The 20,102-nt window shown below is 32.9% G+C and overlaps 1 protein-coding gene across 1 annotated transcript in view; it reads left to right on the top strand.

The window, feature by feature from the left end:
• Positions 1-345: 345 nt before the first annotated feature.
• The window catches only part of LOC129218445 (calcipressin-2-like), a 31,722-nt gene continuing 11,965 nt past the window's right edge, over positions 346-20,102 (top strand). The window contains exons 1-3 of the mRNA XM_054852717.1: positions 346-567; positions 11,754-11,927; positions 15,053-15,236. Of these exons, the coding sequence (XP_054708692.1) occupies positions 403-567; positions 11,754-11,927; positions 15,053-15,236 (523 nt within the window). The 5' untranslated portion in view covers positions 346-402. The remainder of the gene's footprint in view (positions 568-11,753; positions 11,928-15,052; positions 15,237-20,102) is intronic.

Below are 20,102 nucleotides of genomic sequence, written 5' to 3'. Positions count from 1 at the left end.
ATTGTACCGTTGGTAAGGTCCACATACACACACACAGCTCTGTTGTAATAGTTTTCTTCTTCTTAGATTTCCTTTCTAGCAGCGGCTGCTCTGCCTTGTCAATTTTCAACTCGAACCGTAACCCGCTAATGAAGGCTGAAGGACGATCATTCTTGTTTATGTTTTAATACCAAGTTATTTTAGTTATTGTAGAGATAATAACACATTATTGTCCTTCAAAAGTTATTACTATATAGTATTTAGCTGCAGCCTGTTTTGCTGAATCTTCTGCTTCATTAACTCATTTAATAATTTATGCTTTAAAAATCTAGTTGCATATTGTATTTTATATAATGGCGCAATAGAGCAGATAAAACATTACACGCTTTTATTTCAAATTAGATATTAAATTTAAAAAAAAGCATGAGATTTTTTATTTCTAGTTTCAACTTGATTAATCAAAACATGATCGACAATTTGGAAGATGATGTTGATATTTCAGAGGAACTTGCCGATACGTCTGATCTGCCGACATCTGTGATAATCACCAACGTTGAAAATGAAATATTCACGGATGAATACCGCAAGGTATTGCAATTATTTTGTATCTTAATTTTTTTTTGGAAACATTTCCCCATATTCACGCATGATTGAGGCAGATAAGTAGAAGAGAAACTCTGTAAACTTTGGAGAAAAGCACTTGCTGCTTCACAAGAAAAACTTATCTGAATGGTTTTTGGATTGTACCTTATAAATCATATATAAATGACACATGAAGCGTTTCGTTTTGAATTCAGTAGTTAAGAAAATATTAATAAAATTTCCCCCATAACTAACTATTAGTGCAAGTCGAAATGAAAATAATGTGTTCAAATATATTTAATGCTCAACAGCGAAAAATCTGATGTTTTCTTGCTCCTCCCTACCTCAACTCATTATTTAGTACATGCTATCTTCCTTTACAATTTTTTCTTTCAAAAATTGCTGAATAAGTACCATTTGTGGGATTCTTGTATTTCATTCAAATTTGAAGAACTTCTGCAAAATTTCTTTGAAATATGAAAATTTCTGCAGCAAATTTGTCATAGTTAACTGCTGACTGCTTGCCCTAGTTTTATGTTCCTTATGGCAAAAATTTTCCTTGAATCATAGGTAGATCATTTTCATGTGCTTTTTGGTCTGTGAGGGTTTCACTTTGAAATTAGCAAATATTTTTAATGCAAGTAATTTTTTGAGTAGAATAACTCAAAGTTAATGTGTGAAATACAAACTCACATGTGTAACGACGAGGGTAGGCATGTTTTTGCCGCAGGTGGGAAAAACTGTTTGCTAGACTTTGCCGAAGTGGCAGAAATAGAATTTAAACTGACAACATACCAATGCAGTGTTTCATTATACTTAGATAAAATTTTATTTTTGGTTTATTTGTTTTCTAGTTTAAAATAAATGTAACATTAAATTTGTTTTTAGAGTTACTTTGAAAAACTTTGAAACTATTTTCAATTTATACAAATACGAATGTGATGACCAGTAGCAGGCTCTGGGCCCAGCTAGGCTGGTCCTAGTCACTTAATTAGTCCCCAGTGAAGATCAATGGCTCTCTTAAAGCTATCCATCCCCTTGCTCATTACAGTCTCTTCTGTTAAGCTGTTCCAAGTTCTCACAACCCTGCTGAAGTAATAATTTTTCCCAATTTCCAGGTTAACCTGACATTTGAATCTCTTAAAAAATTAACCCCTCGCCCTGCTTTCTGTGCAAAAATTAAACAAATTAGCATCTATCATTTTGATAAATTTAAACAACTGAATCTTGTCCCCTCTGACTCTTTTTTGCTCTATTAAGCTTGTTTACATTTAAGACTGGAAAATAATTGTTAACTTATAATTTAAATGTGATTGATTATCTTATAGAACTAGAGTGACGCAGGTAGTTTTTCTGTCCTTCTTGATTACTTTCCTCGGATATTAATTCCCCAGTAAAGAAGGAAAAAAGTTATTCTTTCAGTGATAAAAAAAATCCTAATGGTTCTCTGTTTTATTCGACTACTTCTATCAAAATTAAATAGTTTAAAAATGTTAGTAGAATCAAGAAATAAAATCTTAACAATTTTCTTTTAATAAATCTTTTAATACAGTATCCCCTCGTTATATTGCACTTTGTTATATCGCTCATTCAGATATATGGCTCTTTTCTTCTATCTCCCAGAATATTTGCGCCCCCCCCCCCCCAAAAAAAACACCTTTTTAGTTTCAAACCATTTGTGAAAACATATCGGTATTGATACTCAGAAAAAGGTCTCTTTCATCTTTATTTTGTCAATTAACAAAACGAAAATGCTTCCATTCTTCTAAGCGCTGAAAAAAGCAGCACAAATTCTTGTGATCCACAAATGAACATATCTGTATGCCTAATGACTGCTAGTTTTTAACACTGTTTGAAACGTATAAATTTCAGATTAGGTACTTTCATTCAAACGTGTAAAGTTTAAAATATTTTATCTATGTCTTGAGTTTGCATTGTAACTTTTTAATGTCTTTTGCCTACAATGATTTAAATATCTCACACCAATCCAATGAAGCAATTGAAAAAGTTATAAAATATATAATTGGAAATGAGCATTTATGAAATGACTGAAAACAGTCTGAAGAATGAGTTTCAGATTGGAAAAGTCAATTTTTTAACTCTTGATTGAGAATTGAGTAGTGCCGTATGTACGATTTTTTTCAGCCAGGGAAAATCTTAAAGCCTCAAAGAATACTCAGCTTGCATAACGTTTCTACATTGAGTGTCAATGACAAAAACACAGAAATAGCTTGAATTTGCCACCAAACAGAGGTTGCTGTCTGTGGGAGATTACATTCGAGTTGAGGTCCATTTTTTGTGCTTATTATAAAGATTTCATTAAGACTTTTTGACCTTTTTGAATTAATCTAATTGCTTTCTCTTTTTATCAAATGGCAATTAAATTTGAAGAGGGTTGGATGTTTGGTAATTTACCTGAAGTAAGTTCCAGTAACAAGGGTAAGGAGACAGTTTTTTTGGTCAGGGGCACTTGTTTTGGTATTTTAGGGGTCAACTTATCTTGTTGCACATAAAAACATAAACATGTTAGATAAGGTGATGTAAAGTGGATCAGGATCTTTGTTATGAGCTAACATTAACTTGTTAACCTGAGAGAATGGGTTTCTTGAGCAAACATTTAGACATGCAAGGATTACTGAATAACCCCAGATCAAAATCCAGTCCTACACAAAACAATTTTTATCTACTTGTTAACTGTTAAAACCATGATGCATTATAAATTACAACATTAAAATTTACTTTTTTATGAAAGTGTGATGCATGAATTAGGAAATTCATGCATGGGGAATATTATGTTGATATCATTTCTACATTTGTTTAAATCAAGTTCATTGAAACACATTGCAAGTAATAGCGCTTTATGCAAGTTTTACAAGATTTATAACAAATAAAATGCTGTTACTGGTATTTTAAATTTAGAAATTTGTAGAATTAAAGCTAAGAATGTTTCAATTCTTTTACTGAAGTTTTATAGAACTTTTTTTATTTTGTCCCTATTCATTTTACGCCATCTTTTACTGTAAAAAATCCAAAGTTTTTCACCTCCGCTTCAGATTGTGTATTATATTCTCTGCAGGCTCGTCTCCACGGGGAGGGGGGGGGGGGGCAGAGTAAACCCCAAGTGTACCTAAAATTTTCTGAGCAGAATACTGGAAAATTCTTTCATTTTTTAAAACTGAACTTGATGAAATGCTCCAGGAATAGCAAGGAGAGAATTGCAAAAGTGAATCCAAAGAGGAGAACTGCGGGAATGTTGCCCCCCCTCAAGAAATTCCTAAGTGTCTAAAACTGTTCAGTAAACAGAGTACAGGAAACTTTTCCCCTTTTTTCTTGCGAGAACTGAGGCACTAGAAAAAGCAATTAGACTACAGCAAAAGCAGATTCATGGAGGGGAACTGGGGGAAGATTCCCCCCCCCTGAAAAAAATCCCATATATATCTAAAAATTTTCACAACCAACTGCAGGAAAATTCTTCTGTTTTATAGAACTTGAACTTGAAGAAAAGCTCCAGGAAAAGCAATTAGAAAATAGCAGAAGCAATTCCTCAGATAGGGACTGGGGGAATGCCCCCTCCCCCCAAAATTTTTAGGACTGAGAGCAAGAAATTTCTGGTTAATAGAACTTGTACTTGAAGAATGGCTCCAGAAAAAGTGATCAGACAATAGCAGAGGTGGATTCATGGAGTGGAACTGGGGGAATGTTCCCCTCCCTATAAAAATGTCATGTGTACCTAAAAATTTTAACATCAGAGTGCATGAAAATTCACCTGTTTTATAGAACTTGAAGAAATGCACAGGAAAAAACGAGGACAGAATTGAAGAAATGGATTCAAAGAGGGGAACTGGGGAAATATCCTTCTCTAAAACACGAAATTCCAAGTAAACTTAAAACTGTTCAGAAAACAGAGCAAGGTAAAACCACCAGTAGTTGACACATTAAAGCTTATATTTATCTGTCTGTTAACATATCTTGGAGGGAATTCATCCTAGGAGAAACTTTAATAAGTGATAACTGCACCAACTTGTCCATACAACAAAAAAATTAGATTAATAAAATGAATGCAAAAAATTGGAACTGATGTGATATACCCCACCCTTGGTGACTTTTTCCTGTTGGCGCCAAGAAAGCGTCGCCAAGAAAACGATGTATGACGACATATGTCATACATCGTTCTTAGCGATGCTTTTTTAGCGCCAACAGGAAAAAATCAGATAAAAAAACATGATCAAAGCACTTCAGAACACAATATATATAAAAACAACATAAAAGCACAACAAAAAACATCACGAATATATGCTTCAAAAATGTACAGGGCCGGGGTTTTTCGTAAACATATTAAAATACAATGAAATAAATTATTGTATTAATTACAAGTCGAAATTAATGCATTAATTGTTTTTTCATCATTTCTCCGGGATACGAGCCCTCGGTCTCATAATACTTTTGTAATGAGACCTCGGCTCGCCGACCCTGCCTCGGTCTCATTACGAAAGTACTATAAGGCCTCTGGCTCGCCAGGACCTCGCTCCGCTCGGTCCGTTATCCCTCCGACTGTTAATATACATTACAGTCGGAGTATGGTCACAATTATGTATATTTATGTATATTATGCATATTCATGTGTATGTACACCCAAGGGTGGCTCTTTCCGTTCAGTGTACAATAATGACACAGTTTTAAGTGTGAAATATGCACCATTATTGAGCAGATTTATTAATAAAATTCAGCATTTTTAAGAGTACAACCGAAAGAACTTTCAATTGTTAACATAAAATTCAGTACCTAAAGGAGGCACGTTAATGTCTAAATAATTCGTGGCATCGATAAGAATTAACTTTTAGAACAAAATAACCGAACTATTTTTGTAAAATTAGTTAACATACAGTAAAAATAAAGTTAAAAGCTACAAGAACCCCTCAAGGATTTGTAAAAAACAAAGAATTTCCGAAGTGAGAATTTTTATGTGAATTCTAAAATAAAGAACTTACCTTTTTATGGTATAAATCGTCACACTCAGTCTAAAACAAAACATCATCTGACAATGGCGCGTTACAGATACACACCACGTTGGAGTTAACTTTTAATTAACCTTCAAGTTTGAAGAAACTGGCATTTTCTAATGTTTTTACTTCAAAACACAACTACTGAATCTAAACTAACACAAAATAAGCATTCCTGTAAGGTATATTGCACAAAACAACACGTATCTCTCCTGCGTAAAACCAAGTAAAGAACCCAAGTAAACAAGTTCGAACAAGTTTGCCTTCGCGTTGCCAACCACAGGTTAGTTTCACCAGGGATGCCATGCTTAAAAATTTATCGCCTCATTGGCGAGAAAAATATTTCAATTTTGTGCAAAAAATCGGATGTCGCCAAATGGGGGGGGGGGGGTATATCACATCTGTACCAAAAAATTTTGTGTTTTTTTTCTTAATAAAAAAAAAAGACATTGAGTCAGAGTTGACGCCAAACCAAAATGAGAACCATCTAATAGTTCACACACTTTATTTTTAGTAGTTGACACATGCTTTGAAATAGGGAAACAGGAAATGCTTAATAAATGAATTCATGCCTACTTATATGAATACAGGAATCGCATTACCGAATCTAGGCAGCAGCAGGCTGGTACCCTTGGTTTACCCTTTGCCCCCCCACCCCGTTAGTTGCCCGGGTAGCATCTTCTGGGAGGAGGCAAATTTACCCTATTTCTATTGTTTTTTCGCTGAACCTCAATATAAAATTTAAAAGAAGATGGGTAAAGGTCAAGGGTGGCAGATTTTAGGTTTTGCTCCGGCTCTGAAAATTTGAAGATCGGCACTGCAGGAGTGTGAAGATAGTTATAGAAAAATTCAAAAATAAAGGGGTCCGATATAGGTTATAAGTTATGCTAAGTTATAAGACTATGAGAAATTAACTACTTTCAAATTCCAGTTCAGGGACTGAGTAAATATTTTCCTCGTACTTATTTTTAAAGGTTAATTGGTATAGCACAATACAGCTTCCCATTCGTTGTTCAATTTAAGGGCCATTTCCAGTCTCCCAAATTTTTGTATTTACTTTTTGTATCTGTTTTCCAGTAATCTTTTAAAATATTTTTTTTAAAAACACAAACATGATTAAACTGTCTTTTGTATTCATGGCACAGGATCCGTGCCCCCTCCTCCAGAAGGCTCAATAAAATGTTTTTGAGAAAATTTTTTTATAATTGAAGAGAAGAATAGAACATACCTTGGGAAAACGAAGTTTTAATTAGGGGAAAAAAATAATGAAGTGAAAAAAATCTAAATTTCTTTTGAAAAGAACCTTGAAATAAAATTTTTCAATTGTAAAGGATTATTTATCAGTTAATTACATCCTATACCTCCTATTTCTTTCCTCCCCCCCTCCACCTTTTTTTTTTTCTTCCTATTCGGTCTAAAAATAAGAATGTCATCATAATGCTACGCTTCGGAAGTCCCCATTCTGTGCCAAATCTTTAAAGAGCATCTCAAATTTCGTGTTTTCAGGGCTTCTATTTCGATAAATTTCCAGGGAAGAACAACATTTCAACTCACATTCTAACAACGTTGAGAATCGTTTAAGATTGCTGTTTTGGAGCTTTAGTTTTGAAAAATTGCCCAACCTCTGATGTTACCAAATATGGACGATCATCACTTGTTGAAGACGTCAATTACAACAAGGACCCAAAGGCTCCTGTTGGAAATCTGAAAATGAAAAAATTACTATTTCAAAAAATTCAAAGGGGAGAGCGTTTAAATCCTTCATTAATGAATGTCACTTAACACTAGAAAGACGGAGGCAGTCATTTTGACCGCAAACGATTTTCAAACGCTCATATTTACTGCCTTTTGTTTTCAAACCCTTTTCCCTTTATTGACTTTTCCTAACTATTTATTAAGATCTCACAAAAGTAAATTTTATTTTTTTAGGCCCATTATTACAGTCCCTATGAGTGTTTATACCTAGAAAGACTGACGGCGGTCATTTTGACCGCTGTTATTTATGCTTCCGGTTTTGTTCACTTTTCTCTTATCAGATATGTGCACTATGGATTTTTTGTTATTTTTCAGGGTGAATAGCATTCTTTTGTAATTAGTGTGTTTGAGTAGCATCTGCTGGTCAGGTGCAGTTCTTTGAACCGTTAGGAAAATGCGAAACACCTATGGTCACGTGCTTCTTTTTTTCTGCTGTTATAACAGGGGGCAAAGTTGAGAAAGGTGACTTTGAAAAGCACGGGACCAGACACATAATATTCTTTTGGTTTTGAAAAAGGATTAATTTATAACAGGTGGATTCTAAAAACTTGTGCTGGAATTATTTTGTGCACCAAAACATGTGTTTGGCTTGAAACATAGGCGTTTCTTTCCTTCGATGTTCTTGAAAGGTCCAGCTTAATTATTCTCTTTATGATGTTGCGACGGTCCATTCTAAAGGAAAACTTATCAAAAAATTAATTCCTGCAACTGTTGCAGGATTTGCCCGAAATTGATTCTAGTTAGCATAGTCTGAATTATCTGGGGAGGAATACATTCCTAGTGATGAAAATAACGCACTTTCATCAATTGATTTCGTTAATTTTTCGAAACCTAGCATTACACAAAAAGATGATGATAAAGTAGACCTGAGAGAAAAAACAAAAACAATGTCAAATGAAATAATGCAGAAATAAAACTATGATTATTTGTTCTGATTGCAAAAAGACACTTTGGCTCATGTACAGGCTAAGTGATAAAGATGATTATTTGTAAATATTGTAAAAAAGAGTAATTTAAGTATATTATGATATTTATGCATTTAAGAAATGAATCACATGAATGGTTGAAAGTACTTGTTAGTGATTACATGCTTAGAAATTGTCCCCTATTTTGTACAAATTTAATCTTTCGCAATATCATTTACTTACTGTATATATGCTTTTCTCTTGATAGAACATTAAATCAAATTAAAAGAAAAAAAAAAGCTGTCTCAGACTACTTTACAGGTTATATTATGATTAAATTGTTAAATAAATTTATAATGCATCAAAACACATCTTTCCTATGATTAAAAATCCAGAAAATAAATCATTTTCACATTTTTCAGTATAGCGGTCAAAATGACCGCTGCTAGTCTTTCTAGATATACGGTAAACGTCGTCTTTCTAGCGTTAACAGGGTTTCTACTCACTCTGGAAACCTGGAAAACAGGGAATTTAAAAATATTACCAGAAAACCCGAAAAACTCGGGGAAATTTGTGATTGACACTGGAAATTATGACAGGCAATGATAACCCCAAACGGCGTTACATTACTTTCAACCAACTGGCTTTTTGTGTTCAACACTGGGAGTTTTGATCTGTACTATTGGTGTACTCGTACTTTTAAGTTTAAATTTTCCCAATTCCATTTCAGCCTACATTTGGTACACCTAATTGTTTCTTTTAGTCTCTTATTTGTTTAATCATGAGGTTGGCAGCTATAAATTCCAGAATAAAGTAAAATAGGATGTAATGAAATATATTAACTTGGCAAAGTGGCTGTAATGCCATTTGAAAAAAATTGAAGAACAAAATCTAAACGATATTCTTCATGATATTTTAAATTTTACCTCACTAGTATATAGGGGAAAAGGGGGCACATGCAAGCAATTTTTATTTAGATTTATAAAGCATGAAAAATGCTTGTAGGGGCATTATACATAGTTGTGTATGAATAATGTGACCAGACGTCCCGCTTTTTTCTTACTGTTTCCGCTGCAGGAATGTCCCGCCAAAGTGTCCGGCTTTGTCGAAAAAGTCCCGCTTTCTTTGTTTAAATTCCGTCCCACAAGAAATACAACATACAATCTAGATTTTTTAAACGCTTTTTCGATTTTTTGCTGTCAGTAAACATAAGAACGCCATGTAAAATGTTATTCTTTAATTAATGTGACCAGACGTCCCGCTTTTGGCGGGACAGTCCCCCGAAAGAACATTTTAATTTGTGAATAAAATTTGGACATCTTAAAAAACGCAATTATCAGTTGCCACTTTAAAAAGTCTTCTTTTAACTAAAATTAACTTTTCTTATTCATGCAAGGAATTCCTTAATGTTCTGAAAAGCAACAAGAATTTGCTTCTTAAAATTTCTTCTAACAGCAAGTACAACTGAAAATAATAATTTTGATTAATAAATTTGTTGTGTGATGCAATATTCTTTACATCAATACTATTAAATTATTTTCAACTTGAGTTCTTTATTGGTACATTTGAGTTATTTCTTTGGATTTTTCTGTACCGTAAAATATTAAGCCTGTGGAAAAAAACTACTCTGCCCCCCCCCTGTCATGTGTCCTGATTTTTAGCTTGAAAAATCTGGTCACATTATGTATGAATGTGTATACATATAGATGTGTTGCATATTGTAATGGTTTAATTATGTTTCAAAATCAATAATGTTTTGCTGCAAATATTATGTTTTTTCAACACTTAAAAATACAACACTGGAACAAACAGATTTTTAAATTATTATCTGAGAATGCACTAACAGAATTTGTAAAGCATGAAATTTTTTGATAAGAAGCGTTAAGAAGCAGAAAATAAGTTGTAAAACTCAATTTTTATGGTGTTTTTGTTCTGAGTAATTTTGCATCCCCCCCCTTAAAGATTACTACTAAAAAAGTTCCCCTCCCAGATCCATAGTCTGGATCCGCCACTAATTCTCTGAAATATCCGTGATCTAAAAAATTCTCCTTTAAAAATTTTTTAGCTTCATTTTCTTCATTGATCGAACGTCATCTAATACAATTTTAACAAACAATGTATGCAAACAACCAATTCTTTTTTTGTATGGATGCAACTTTGAAGTAGGGTTTGAATTTCAAGAAAAGTAAGGTTGAGCTGCACTTTTCTGAAATATCTAATGAAACTACTATAAATAATCCTATATACAGTCGAGCCTCCATATATCGAACTTCCACATATCGAAATTTTCTATATATCGAAATCGCAGCAAATTTCAATGTTCATTACATAGAAAAACTGTTTCTATATATCGAAAAAATCTCTATATATCGAAATTATTTTTCGAGATATTCGAAGTTTTTTTTTCCGCTTTAGACTGTTTATCTGATGAAAAATGAAGGTTGGGGGAGAACATTATGTTCACTAAAGGTTGCTACGAAACTCATAAGGAATCTGAGGTTGAGGGGTGAGTATAGATAGGTAGTTGTTCCGTTCTGGAGTTCTTAAATTCCCTCGAGTTCATTTCAAATCTTAGTTGTAACCAGTAACATTGTAAAATCAGTTTAAAGTTATCCTTTTTGTCTGTTGATTATCATTCCTAGTCTTTTTAGCTTCAGTAAAAATCATTCAAGTTAAGTAGATTGATTTTTTACTTGTCTTTCGATTACATTGTCAGAACGAAAATCCCCTCATGTTGCGAATCAAGTTGAACTGCCGAAGAATGAAGATGTATGAAGGCACAAAAATGTAATTTCTGTTATTTTTTCAGTTATTAACTTTCGTTTAATCCAATGCTCGTATAAATTAGAAATTGGGTTTCATGCACGAAAATTAGCTTTAATTTTAATGTTTTAGGATATTTTTATGATAAAATACGATTGTTTCTATATGTCGAAATTTCTATATATCGAATTTTTTCCCTGCAATTTGCTACTTCGATATATGGAGGTCCGACTGTACTTTCAAAAACTTCAAGTGATCAGTTTCACATCCTCTTCTGTGCTCACTTCTTTCTTTGTAAAAGGCAGTCTTTCAGTGCAGAATGGGAAGGTTAGGCACAAATTAACATTTTTGGCTAAGTAAAATTGTTGGTCTGTGGTACAAACTGAGGAATGTGTCAGGTCATTATGACCCCTGTAACTGAATAAACTTGTATTAATAGAGCACAAATGCAAGAAATACTTCCGAACTATTTACAAAAGAGAGATTGGTAGACCAAACTCAACTACTAATAAGAAAAGAATGAACTGGCGGCTACTTTTGGGAATTATAATTTCCCCAGAGCTTGGGTTCATAAAATAACCCCCATGCATCCTTCAGGGTTAAATTTTAAGAAAAAGATTTGTAAAAGAAAAATTATTTTTTTAAAATTACATTTCTATTTTTTTTTAAATCCAGAAAGTGCAAATTACTTTTAAAAAAAAAACCTGTTATGAAAAAATTAATTGCAAACATTAATTTAATGCAGTAAATTGATGTCTTAATTTTTCAGATTGAATTTGAAGAAATTTTCCAGCATTTTGATGAAGGAGCATCTTTTCAATACTTCAAAAGCTTTCGTCGAGTGCGTGTGAATTTCACAAACCCGACTGCTGCAGCTAAAGCTAGAATTCAATGTCATCAAACAAAAATTGGAGATAGTGTTGTTAACTGTTACTTCGCTCAGGTAATGTTTAGTATATATTTATTATAAATAGATCTTTCCCTTTTTTGTATTAACTTGCAAGATTTTCAGTTTTTAATTGTGAGCATTATTCATGAGGCAAATCTGGGATATTGGCTGAGGAGGGATAAGGGGAGGGGGGGGGAGGCTGACACCCACTTGATGCTTTCAAATTTCATTGAAGCAAGCAAATTTTAATTTTTTTCTAGAATAAGTTATTTACCACTGTAATAATGTTTATATCTATATTACGAGAGGTTTGGTATGCTTCGGGAAAACTTTAAATTGTCGGGAAAAATGGCATATGCAAAAATTTCACAGAAAAATGAGGAAATTTTTCAATTTTGCGTGATTTTTTTTTCTAATATTTCCCAGAAGATTTTGCTCCACGAGATCTAATCTTCGTTTTTGTTGATGTTTCCTGAAAAAAAATTGTAAATTTTTATGCAAAATCATACTAGCAAATAAAAATTGCAATCAAAATGTATGTAGGTTTCACAACAAAAAAACACGCCAAAGATCTTCTAATGCTACTAGTGGGAATCACAAGTATTATATGGCAGACCATCCAACTCTCCAGTTTTTTGAGTATTTCTCTCAGTTCTGCATTTAAGTATCAATTTATCCCATTTTTCGTTAGATTTTTATTTTATTACATTTGTTTCATAATTTATAAAGATTTTTGTCTGTAAAAGGAAATAAGTTCTTCTGAGCCTTAATAGATGGCGCTTCTATAGCATGTCTGCCCTTCCAAGACCCAATGGCTCCACTGATATATCATATGCATGTGGAAAATAGGCTAACTCAATTTTAGAGCATTGCGTGTAATTGAGCAGCATCTGTTAGCATCTACTTCCAATTTGTCCTTTTTATGATTACTTCTTGAACTGTAAAAAGCCTAAAGAGCTAAAATACAACTATATTTTTCTCATCCCTTGCTTCCCAAAAAAATGTGTGTGACATAGAAGCTTATTGTTTAACTTGAAATTTTCTGCTGTTGAATATTCCTGGATGTAATTGGCCCTTTTTTTTACAATTTGAAATACTTAATTTTCAACTTATAAACCTAATTTAAACTATAGTTAAGATGACAGTGTCTTTTCTTAGTGCTAATTACACTAATAAAAATTATATTGGTGTGTTTTTTTTTTAGTAAATAAATGTTAAAGCATATTATGCAGGGTGTTCAGGTTTAACCTGCAAGACCTCTATTTTCACAACCGTTAGTCCTAGATGCATACTTCCAGTTGCAAAAATGTTCAAAATCAGATGCATAGTTAAGATATTGAAAATTTGAAGCCAAAATAAAAATGAGTCAAAGAACACAAAATTTAACTTTTTGTACAAGCCATAGGTCACCTAATTTATATTTAGGGAAATGATCTGCATTGAAAAATATTTCTAACACAAAATACCTGCCATTTGTACAACCAAAACACAAGGAGGTATTTGAGTTCAAAGTTTTAAGGGACCATACAGAAGATGAGATTGGTACTTATCACCCTTTCAGAAGAATGATAGATTGTCGAAGTAAAAAAACAAAATATTTATATTTTTCAATGTTATTCAAAAATAAATGCAAATATTATGCTATGATACGCAAAAACTCACTACAAAACCTCGAACAATTTGAAGAACCACACTCTGGGCGATGCATTGCAAAAAACTGGTGTACATCTTACATCGTTAAGCCAGTTTAGAATTTTTCTCTTAACCAATGCATCAATACCGCACCAAATAAAAATCCAATCACCGATGTACAGACACCAGTTTACAATCATTGCCATTTTAATCTCTTAATTGTTACAAAACGCTGGTGGAAGCAGGACCGCCCTGATGGGAGGTCACTCTGACCTACCAAAAATGTTCTTCATCAACAATTTTTTCTGATGATTTGTTAAATTTGGAGACTGAGCTGTGAAATTGTTTTCTTTTTTTTAAAATTATGTTTAATGTATCTTTTCATTAGATACCTATTTGTGTTCACATGCTCGAATTTTATCATTTGGTAATATTTAGAGCATCATTTGGCAAATTAAAAAATCACCCTCTCCCAAACATTCAAGTTAAGTTCGGGGCTCTCTGTTTTAAAGTGTCACAAGTGATCAAAACCCTTCACTTTTCCCAAAACTTGCAGGGAGTGAAATTATTTTAAAGCTCTTAACAGAAAATATATAATATCTTCAGTGAAAGATTATATGATGAACAAAGTTCATCATATTATCACTCACAGAAAAAAAAGAAAGAAGGCAATGATTAAATCGCAAGCTGGCAACAAAGATTGCATGCATGGAGTTTGGTGCTTTGAGTTACCCTATTTTAAATGCAAGGAAATGAGATTGCTTCCATAAGCTCACATCTTTTTGCATTGAAAAAATAGGTTAAATTGTAATCTCAAAAATATCTGTTGCTATCTTGCACTTTCAATGCTCTTTTTTTTCTTCTTGTGACTATTTCTTGCTAATGCTAGAATGTGTTAGTAGTATTTATATTTTTTCATCTTGAATGTATTCTGTAAAATTCAATCAAGCAGTAAAACTCTTTAGAAAAAAAGGATTTGTACATTGTGATGAATCTTAACATTGCAGTGTAAGGGGATGCATCATGATGTAGAAATTCTTATATCGCCCAGCTGTACAATGCATACATATAATTTTAAACCCTTGTTAACCGCTATATTTCTCCCCAAAAGGTGTCATTGATGGGGAGTGTAAAGTGATGTAAGGCACAAAACGCTGCATTTCATATTGGTCATTGGAATATTGATGATACTGATCTCAAACTTTCAGTGTTGCATTTTCAATGGAGATCATTTCCTTGAATATAAATACGGGGACCTAGGGCCTATATAAAAAGTTAAATTTTGTACGTTTTGACTTGTTTTTATTTTTGCATCAAACTTTCAATAGCTTAACTCTGCATCTGATTTTGAATATCTCTATATAAGCATAAAAGTGCAACCGAATTCTCCTAAAAATTTCTGAAAAATTAGTTTGCCATTCATACACATTCTGGTGGGATGTGTAGGATGTATTATGTTAAGCAGATATCTATTGCATTTCTGATTACTATGTTATTTTACTTGTTTAATGTTTTAAGAAAGTAACAAGCTTTTCTCTGTTTTATAGCCGATTGCATCTACTGGTAATAAGGATGGCGAAGCATCAGATTCATACCTTCAACCTCCTTCACCTGTTCGTCAGTTTCTTATATCTCCTCCTGCTTCACCACCTGTTGGATGGGAGCCAGTTGATGAAGCACGACCATGCATAAATTATGATCTTCTGTCTGCCCTTGCAAAACTTACTCCAGGTGCCATTTTTAAGCTCTAAATTAAAAGTATTAGACAATTCATTTATCTTCATATTCTGTTCTACAGTGTGTCCAAAAAGTCCTTGACTCATTTAAAAATTCAAATAAAAGCAGCAATTTGGGGGTATGAATATGCAGTTTGTGTAATACTTCCCCAGTTCATGATTATTTTATGACTACAAAAAATATTTGTGAACTTATGAAGCATTCTTGTGCAAACTGCATGTTCATTTAACAATTTGTTGCATTTCTATGAGTCTTTTTTAAATATTGTGTTAAGAACTTTTTAGACACCCTGTATATTTTGAACTTTTAATTTTTGTTGAATCTTCCTTATTAACATCCAATTTGAGTGAAGGAACATGTTAAAACTTGAGCTTGTCTTACTTGAAATTTCCACCAAGTTTAGTTTGTTGAAAATGATTGCTTAACTTAATCTTAGTCAGAGAGATGTAAATGTTTCTTTACTAATGATTTTTCATGAAGAAATGATGCTGAAAACTTCAACATGTGTTTTATAGTCTGATAACAATAGTATTAGCTTTCAAAGTAGCATAAGTATTTAACCTCTTAACTGCGTAGCCCGAGCTGAGCTCGGGGTGAGGTTTATGTGCCTTTAACTGTGTAGCCCGAGCCCCTTGAGTAGGGGCAGTGGACTTTCCTGCAATACTCGAAGCAACTAACCGCGGGTGTCTTAAGATAAATTCCGAAAAAGGAGCAACCGCGGGTAGGTGGAGAGTGAGTTGTCGATCTAACTTATTTCCGCTCACTGGACAGGTGCACGTGTTCGAGAGCTATGAGTAAGTTCATCCTAACGCTGCTTGAAATGGATGTGTACTCAGAAATTGTGTATTTTTGGATTAAAATTAGGTAGTACTAAAAATGAATATTTTTGCAAAATGCTGAAAATGAAGTTTTCATTATAATTAATTATCAAATACAAAAAGATCGGGATTAGAAATCTTAGTCTGAAATAAATATAAAAGTATAACTAGCGTGCCAGCATTAAATCTTAATTAATCTGTTCAAATATAAATAACCTGTCAATGATACTTTTTCAAAAATATCATAAATTTAATTTCTCTTATAAAATGAAAGTTCATGGCACTAGCGTCCCTAGGAACTCTGAGTGACACCATTGTCAGATGGAATATAAACTTGATCTAATAATGTGGGTTATGCCATGTATCTTATTTTTTGATGATTAATTCTTTTCGATTTTTTGCGCTAAATCCAGAATTGAGAGGAAAATTTTCTTGTCACACATCACAGTTCCGTAAAATTAAATTTTAATGTTTGCAAAAAAAAAGAACATGTTTACAAGCGGTTTAAAATAATGAATTACAAGCACCATTTTGGTTTTAAAAAAATGCAAAGTCCCAAAAAAAAAAAAAATGCTGACATTTGTTTTGGAGTTTTAAGCCCGTTTTTCAAAGCAAAAAAGATACGAGCTTATTGGTGTAAAATGCATACTTTTACATTAATTAAATTATTTTTTATGAAGTATGTAATACCAGCACGAAACCCTTATGCTTTGTCAACTCTTGAAAAGGAAGTATGAAAGGTTTTTAGAGCAAATTCAATGTGTTCAGCGTGCTCTCCTAAACATTCGAGGTATCTACAATACTTATCACTTAAAATTAATCCTGAACTTGGACTAATATTTGCAATTCAAGTCTTCTAAAATACATTTATTTACGAACTATTACGACAAACCCCTCTCAAGATAAAATTCTAACTTGTTATACGAATATCTGTTTTGCGCTCTACAGAATGCTTTTCCGTCAAGTTCTTAATAAATTTCCTAGTATGAAATAAATAAATATCTGAGCTAAAAAGTAAATGGGGAAAAAATCAACAACTTTGGAAACAGCACAAGTTTACCAAAAACTTCAGTCGCATGTTTCGGAAAAAGGGGAAGGGGGGGGGGGAGCAAAGAAGACCTTTTTCATAACAAATTTTTTTAAAACTTAGGTATGAATTTGATTGGATGTGATGATTACCTCATAACATCCAAAGCTCACATCTTGTATTACAAGTTTCTCATTGCAATCCTCCTCTTCACTGCAATCCCCTTCTGTCTGCAACTTGTTTTGCAAATTAGTGCTGTTTTAAACGTTGTTAATCTTATAAATCACCAAGTGCTTCAAGTTTTTATTTGAAAAAGAAAAATATTTCATATTGCACCTTTTATGCAAATGTTTTCAAAGGAAAATATTAATTATTTTAAGGTGAAATTGCGAAACGCTTCTCATACACCTAGGTAAAGCTCGACCGGAAAAACTGCTGAGAAACATGATGAATTATTATATATGCAGGGTGCCTTAGTTAAAATGTTTCAGAGCTCCTAGGAGGGGTGAGATGCATCCTGACGACTTGAAATTATTTCGCATTGCGGGGTCGGAAATTCTTTTTCTTCCCGAGAAATTCGACATATGCCAGGAGTATTGTGCGAGTTTTGTTGGCAAAAAAAAAGCATTAAATTTAGATTTAAAATAAATATCTAGTACGTTTTTTTTTTTCAAATTTTGAGTTGTGTCTCTTTCCTTGCAAGAGTGCGAGAGATAAAGATATAATTAGAGAGAACATAAACAGCTGGTGCACAAAAAAGTTGGAGATACATGAGGGGAGGGGGGGGGGCTAAGTAGGCGGTGCCTCTACAGGTGACTTTTTCTAAAATTTAATTTTAACGTCATTATTGAATAACTGACCTTCTCTTAAAATGTCCGGGGCACGATCTCAAATATTGGCACTAATGGTCTATGGTACTTCTTTCAATTCGATGCTACATTTTTTTAATTTTTATAAAATAATAAGAACCTTTTCTTTTGAAAGAAAAGGGGCAGTTGTCCCTCATACTAGTTGATTATAAATATATGTAAACAGAGAGATAATATAGTAGGATGTTTTTTCATTTTATTACAAAGAGTCAGCTGAATCTAAACTTGTGCGGCGTTTTAGTTTGTGTAAACTAAACTTAGTGCAAAAAATGTAAAATCGCGGCAAAACGTGAATCAATTAAACGTATCAATCGGCAATGATGTAGTTTAGGGGAACGAAGAGAAAGGGATGCTGCCCCCCGAAATATTTGGATTTCTATTGTAAAAATAATGCAAATTGTAATGTAAACTCGTTCAAAACCACCTTTACTTATGCTGTTGCTTTTTGTGGTCCCAAACCCCAAATTGAGGCTAGTAGTTTTCCTTCTATTCAATATGTTCTTCCTGTTTTTCCTTTAAAAAAAAATAAGATTTAAAAAGCAACAGTTATCACATCGCGTCACTTTTACTATTATAGAGTGACAAGGTAGAAAATACAACACATGTGTGTGAGCTGTTTGCACCCCAAAAAGATTCGGGGGTGCAAACAGATTTCCCCCAATTCAGAAAAGCTTAGAATGCGATGCGAATAAAAGACTTCAGACACTCCCAAGAGAGAAAAATGAAGACGGAAACAGGTTCGCTGTTGTATCAGTGCATTCCATTAGCCCTCCTTTCTTTGCCACAAACACAATTATGGAATGTGTAGTTTTATAATAGCAAGATTCAGGAACAGCTGGTGAATTTGAATAGAAAATCTTAAGTCAAAAAAATGTCAAAAATAAATAAATAAATAAATAAAATAATAATAAATTTAATCAATGATAAAAAAAAAATCGGTAAATAATACAGTAAAATCTCATTGCATCGAATACCGATGCAAAGAAATATCCATTTTATCCACTTTTCCATAAATAATCAATCCCATTTTTATTTCTAGTATACATTCAACACAAGATGACTGGTTTTAGAAGAAATTGATCAGAGAATATTCTCACTTTTCATTTTGAAGCTGAAAAAGTAAAATATAGTTCTGCTATAGGAAAAAAATATTTAAAATCAGTGAAACATAGTAAAAGACTCTAGGTTTCACGAACAGACATTATGTTTATGAGACCTAAGGAATAATATTTTTTCCTCGTCAACAGTATCATCACTTCACCAATAAAAAGTCCGCCTGTCTCTTCACCTCAAAACATCTTTAATGTGTAAAGTAAATTTCAAGTAAAGTTTCTTTTAATATTTTTTGTCAAAGGTAAATGAGGTAATCCTGTATTGCGGTTTTTTTTCCCCCAATGTGTTTCAAATCAATATGTACTGAAAAATTCTTTTTCTTCCTTTAGCACATTTAGTTCTTTTCCGGTAATACTTTCAATTATAATTTTAAAAAAAAATCTGTTCGGAGTATCCGGAGATTCGGAAATGCAAGGTTCTACTTCTACTGCATATAGTAAACAATTTAGAATGTAAAATAAGAAATTACAACGTCAAAAAGCACGATTGCAGACTACTGCAGACACGTGTTTCAGCGTTACAAGGAACGCCTTTTTCTACGCAAAAGAAATGAGCTTGTGGAGGAAAAGACATCCGAAAGCTACTGTTTTTTTTTTTGCATTGAAAAAGGCGTTTCCTTGAAACGCCGAAGCACGTGTCTGGAGTAATCTGTAATTTGTGCTTTTTGACGTTTTGTCATTTCTTATTTTACTTTTTGACACAAAGATATTTATTTAACTAATCTTGGATATATTCAAAACGAAGCAATATTCCTACAATGCACGATATATTTTCAGTAAATATGAACAAGAAAAATTAAATGATGCTTTGATTATACACATAAAATGGATCGATATTAGGAGAAGAATACTTCTTATACGCTCTTTTCGTTACTCCCCTCCCCTTTTTATTCTCCTCCCTTTTAACAAATGTTGCAACCGATTCCAAGCAATTTAGTTTTTATCATGATCAAATTTTCACCATTTGGGACATTTAGCCATGAATATGAAAAATTAAGAAACTAGAACAAATTTCAATAGTTTGAAAGAAGAAA

Source organism: Uloborus diversus, chromosome 3 (assembly GCF_026930045.1).
Source record: "Uloborus diversus isolate 005 chromosome 3, Udiv.v.3.1, whole genome shotgun sequence".
Classification (NCBI taxonomy): Eukaryota; Metazoa; Arthropoda; class Arachnida; order Araneae; family Uloboridae; genus Uloborus; species Uloborus diversus.
The sequence above is the reverse complement of the archived record's forward strand: the minus strand, read 5'-3'. Positions and strand labels throughout refer to the sequence as shown.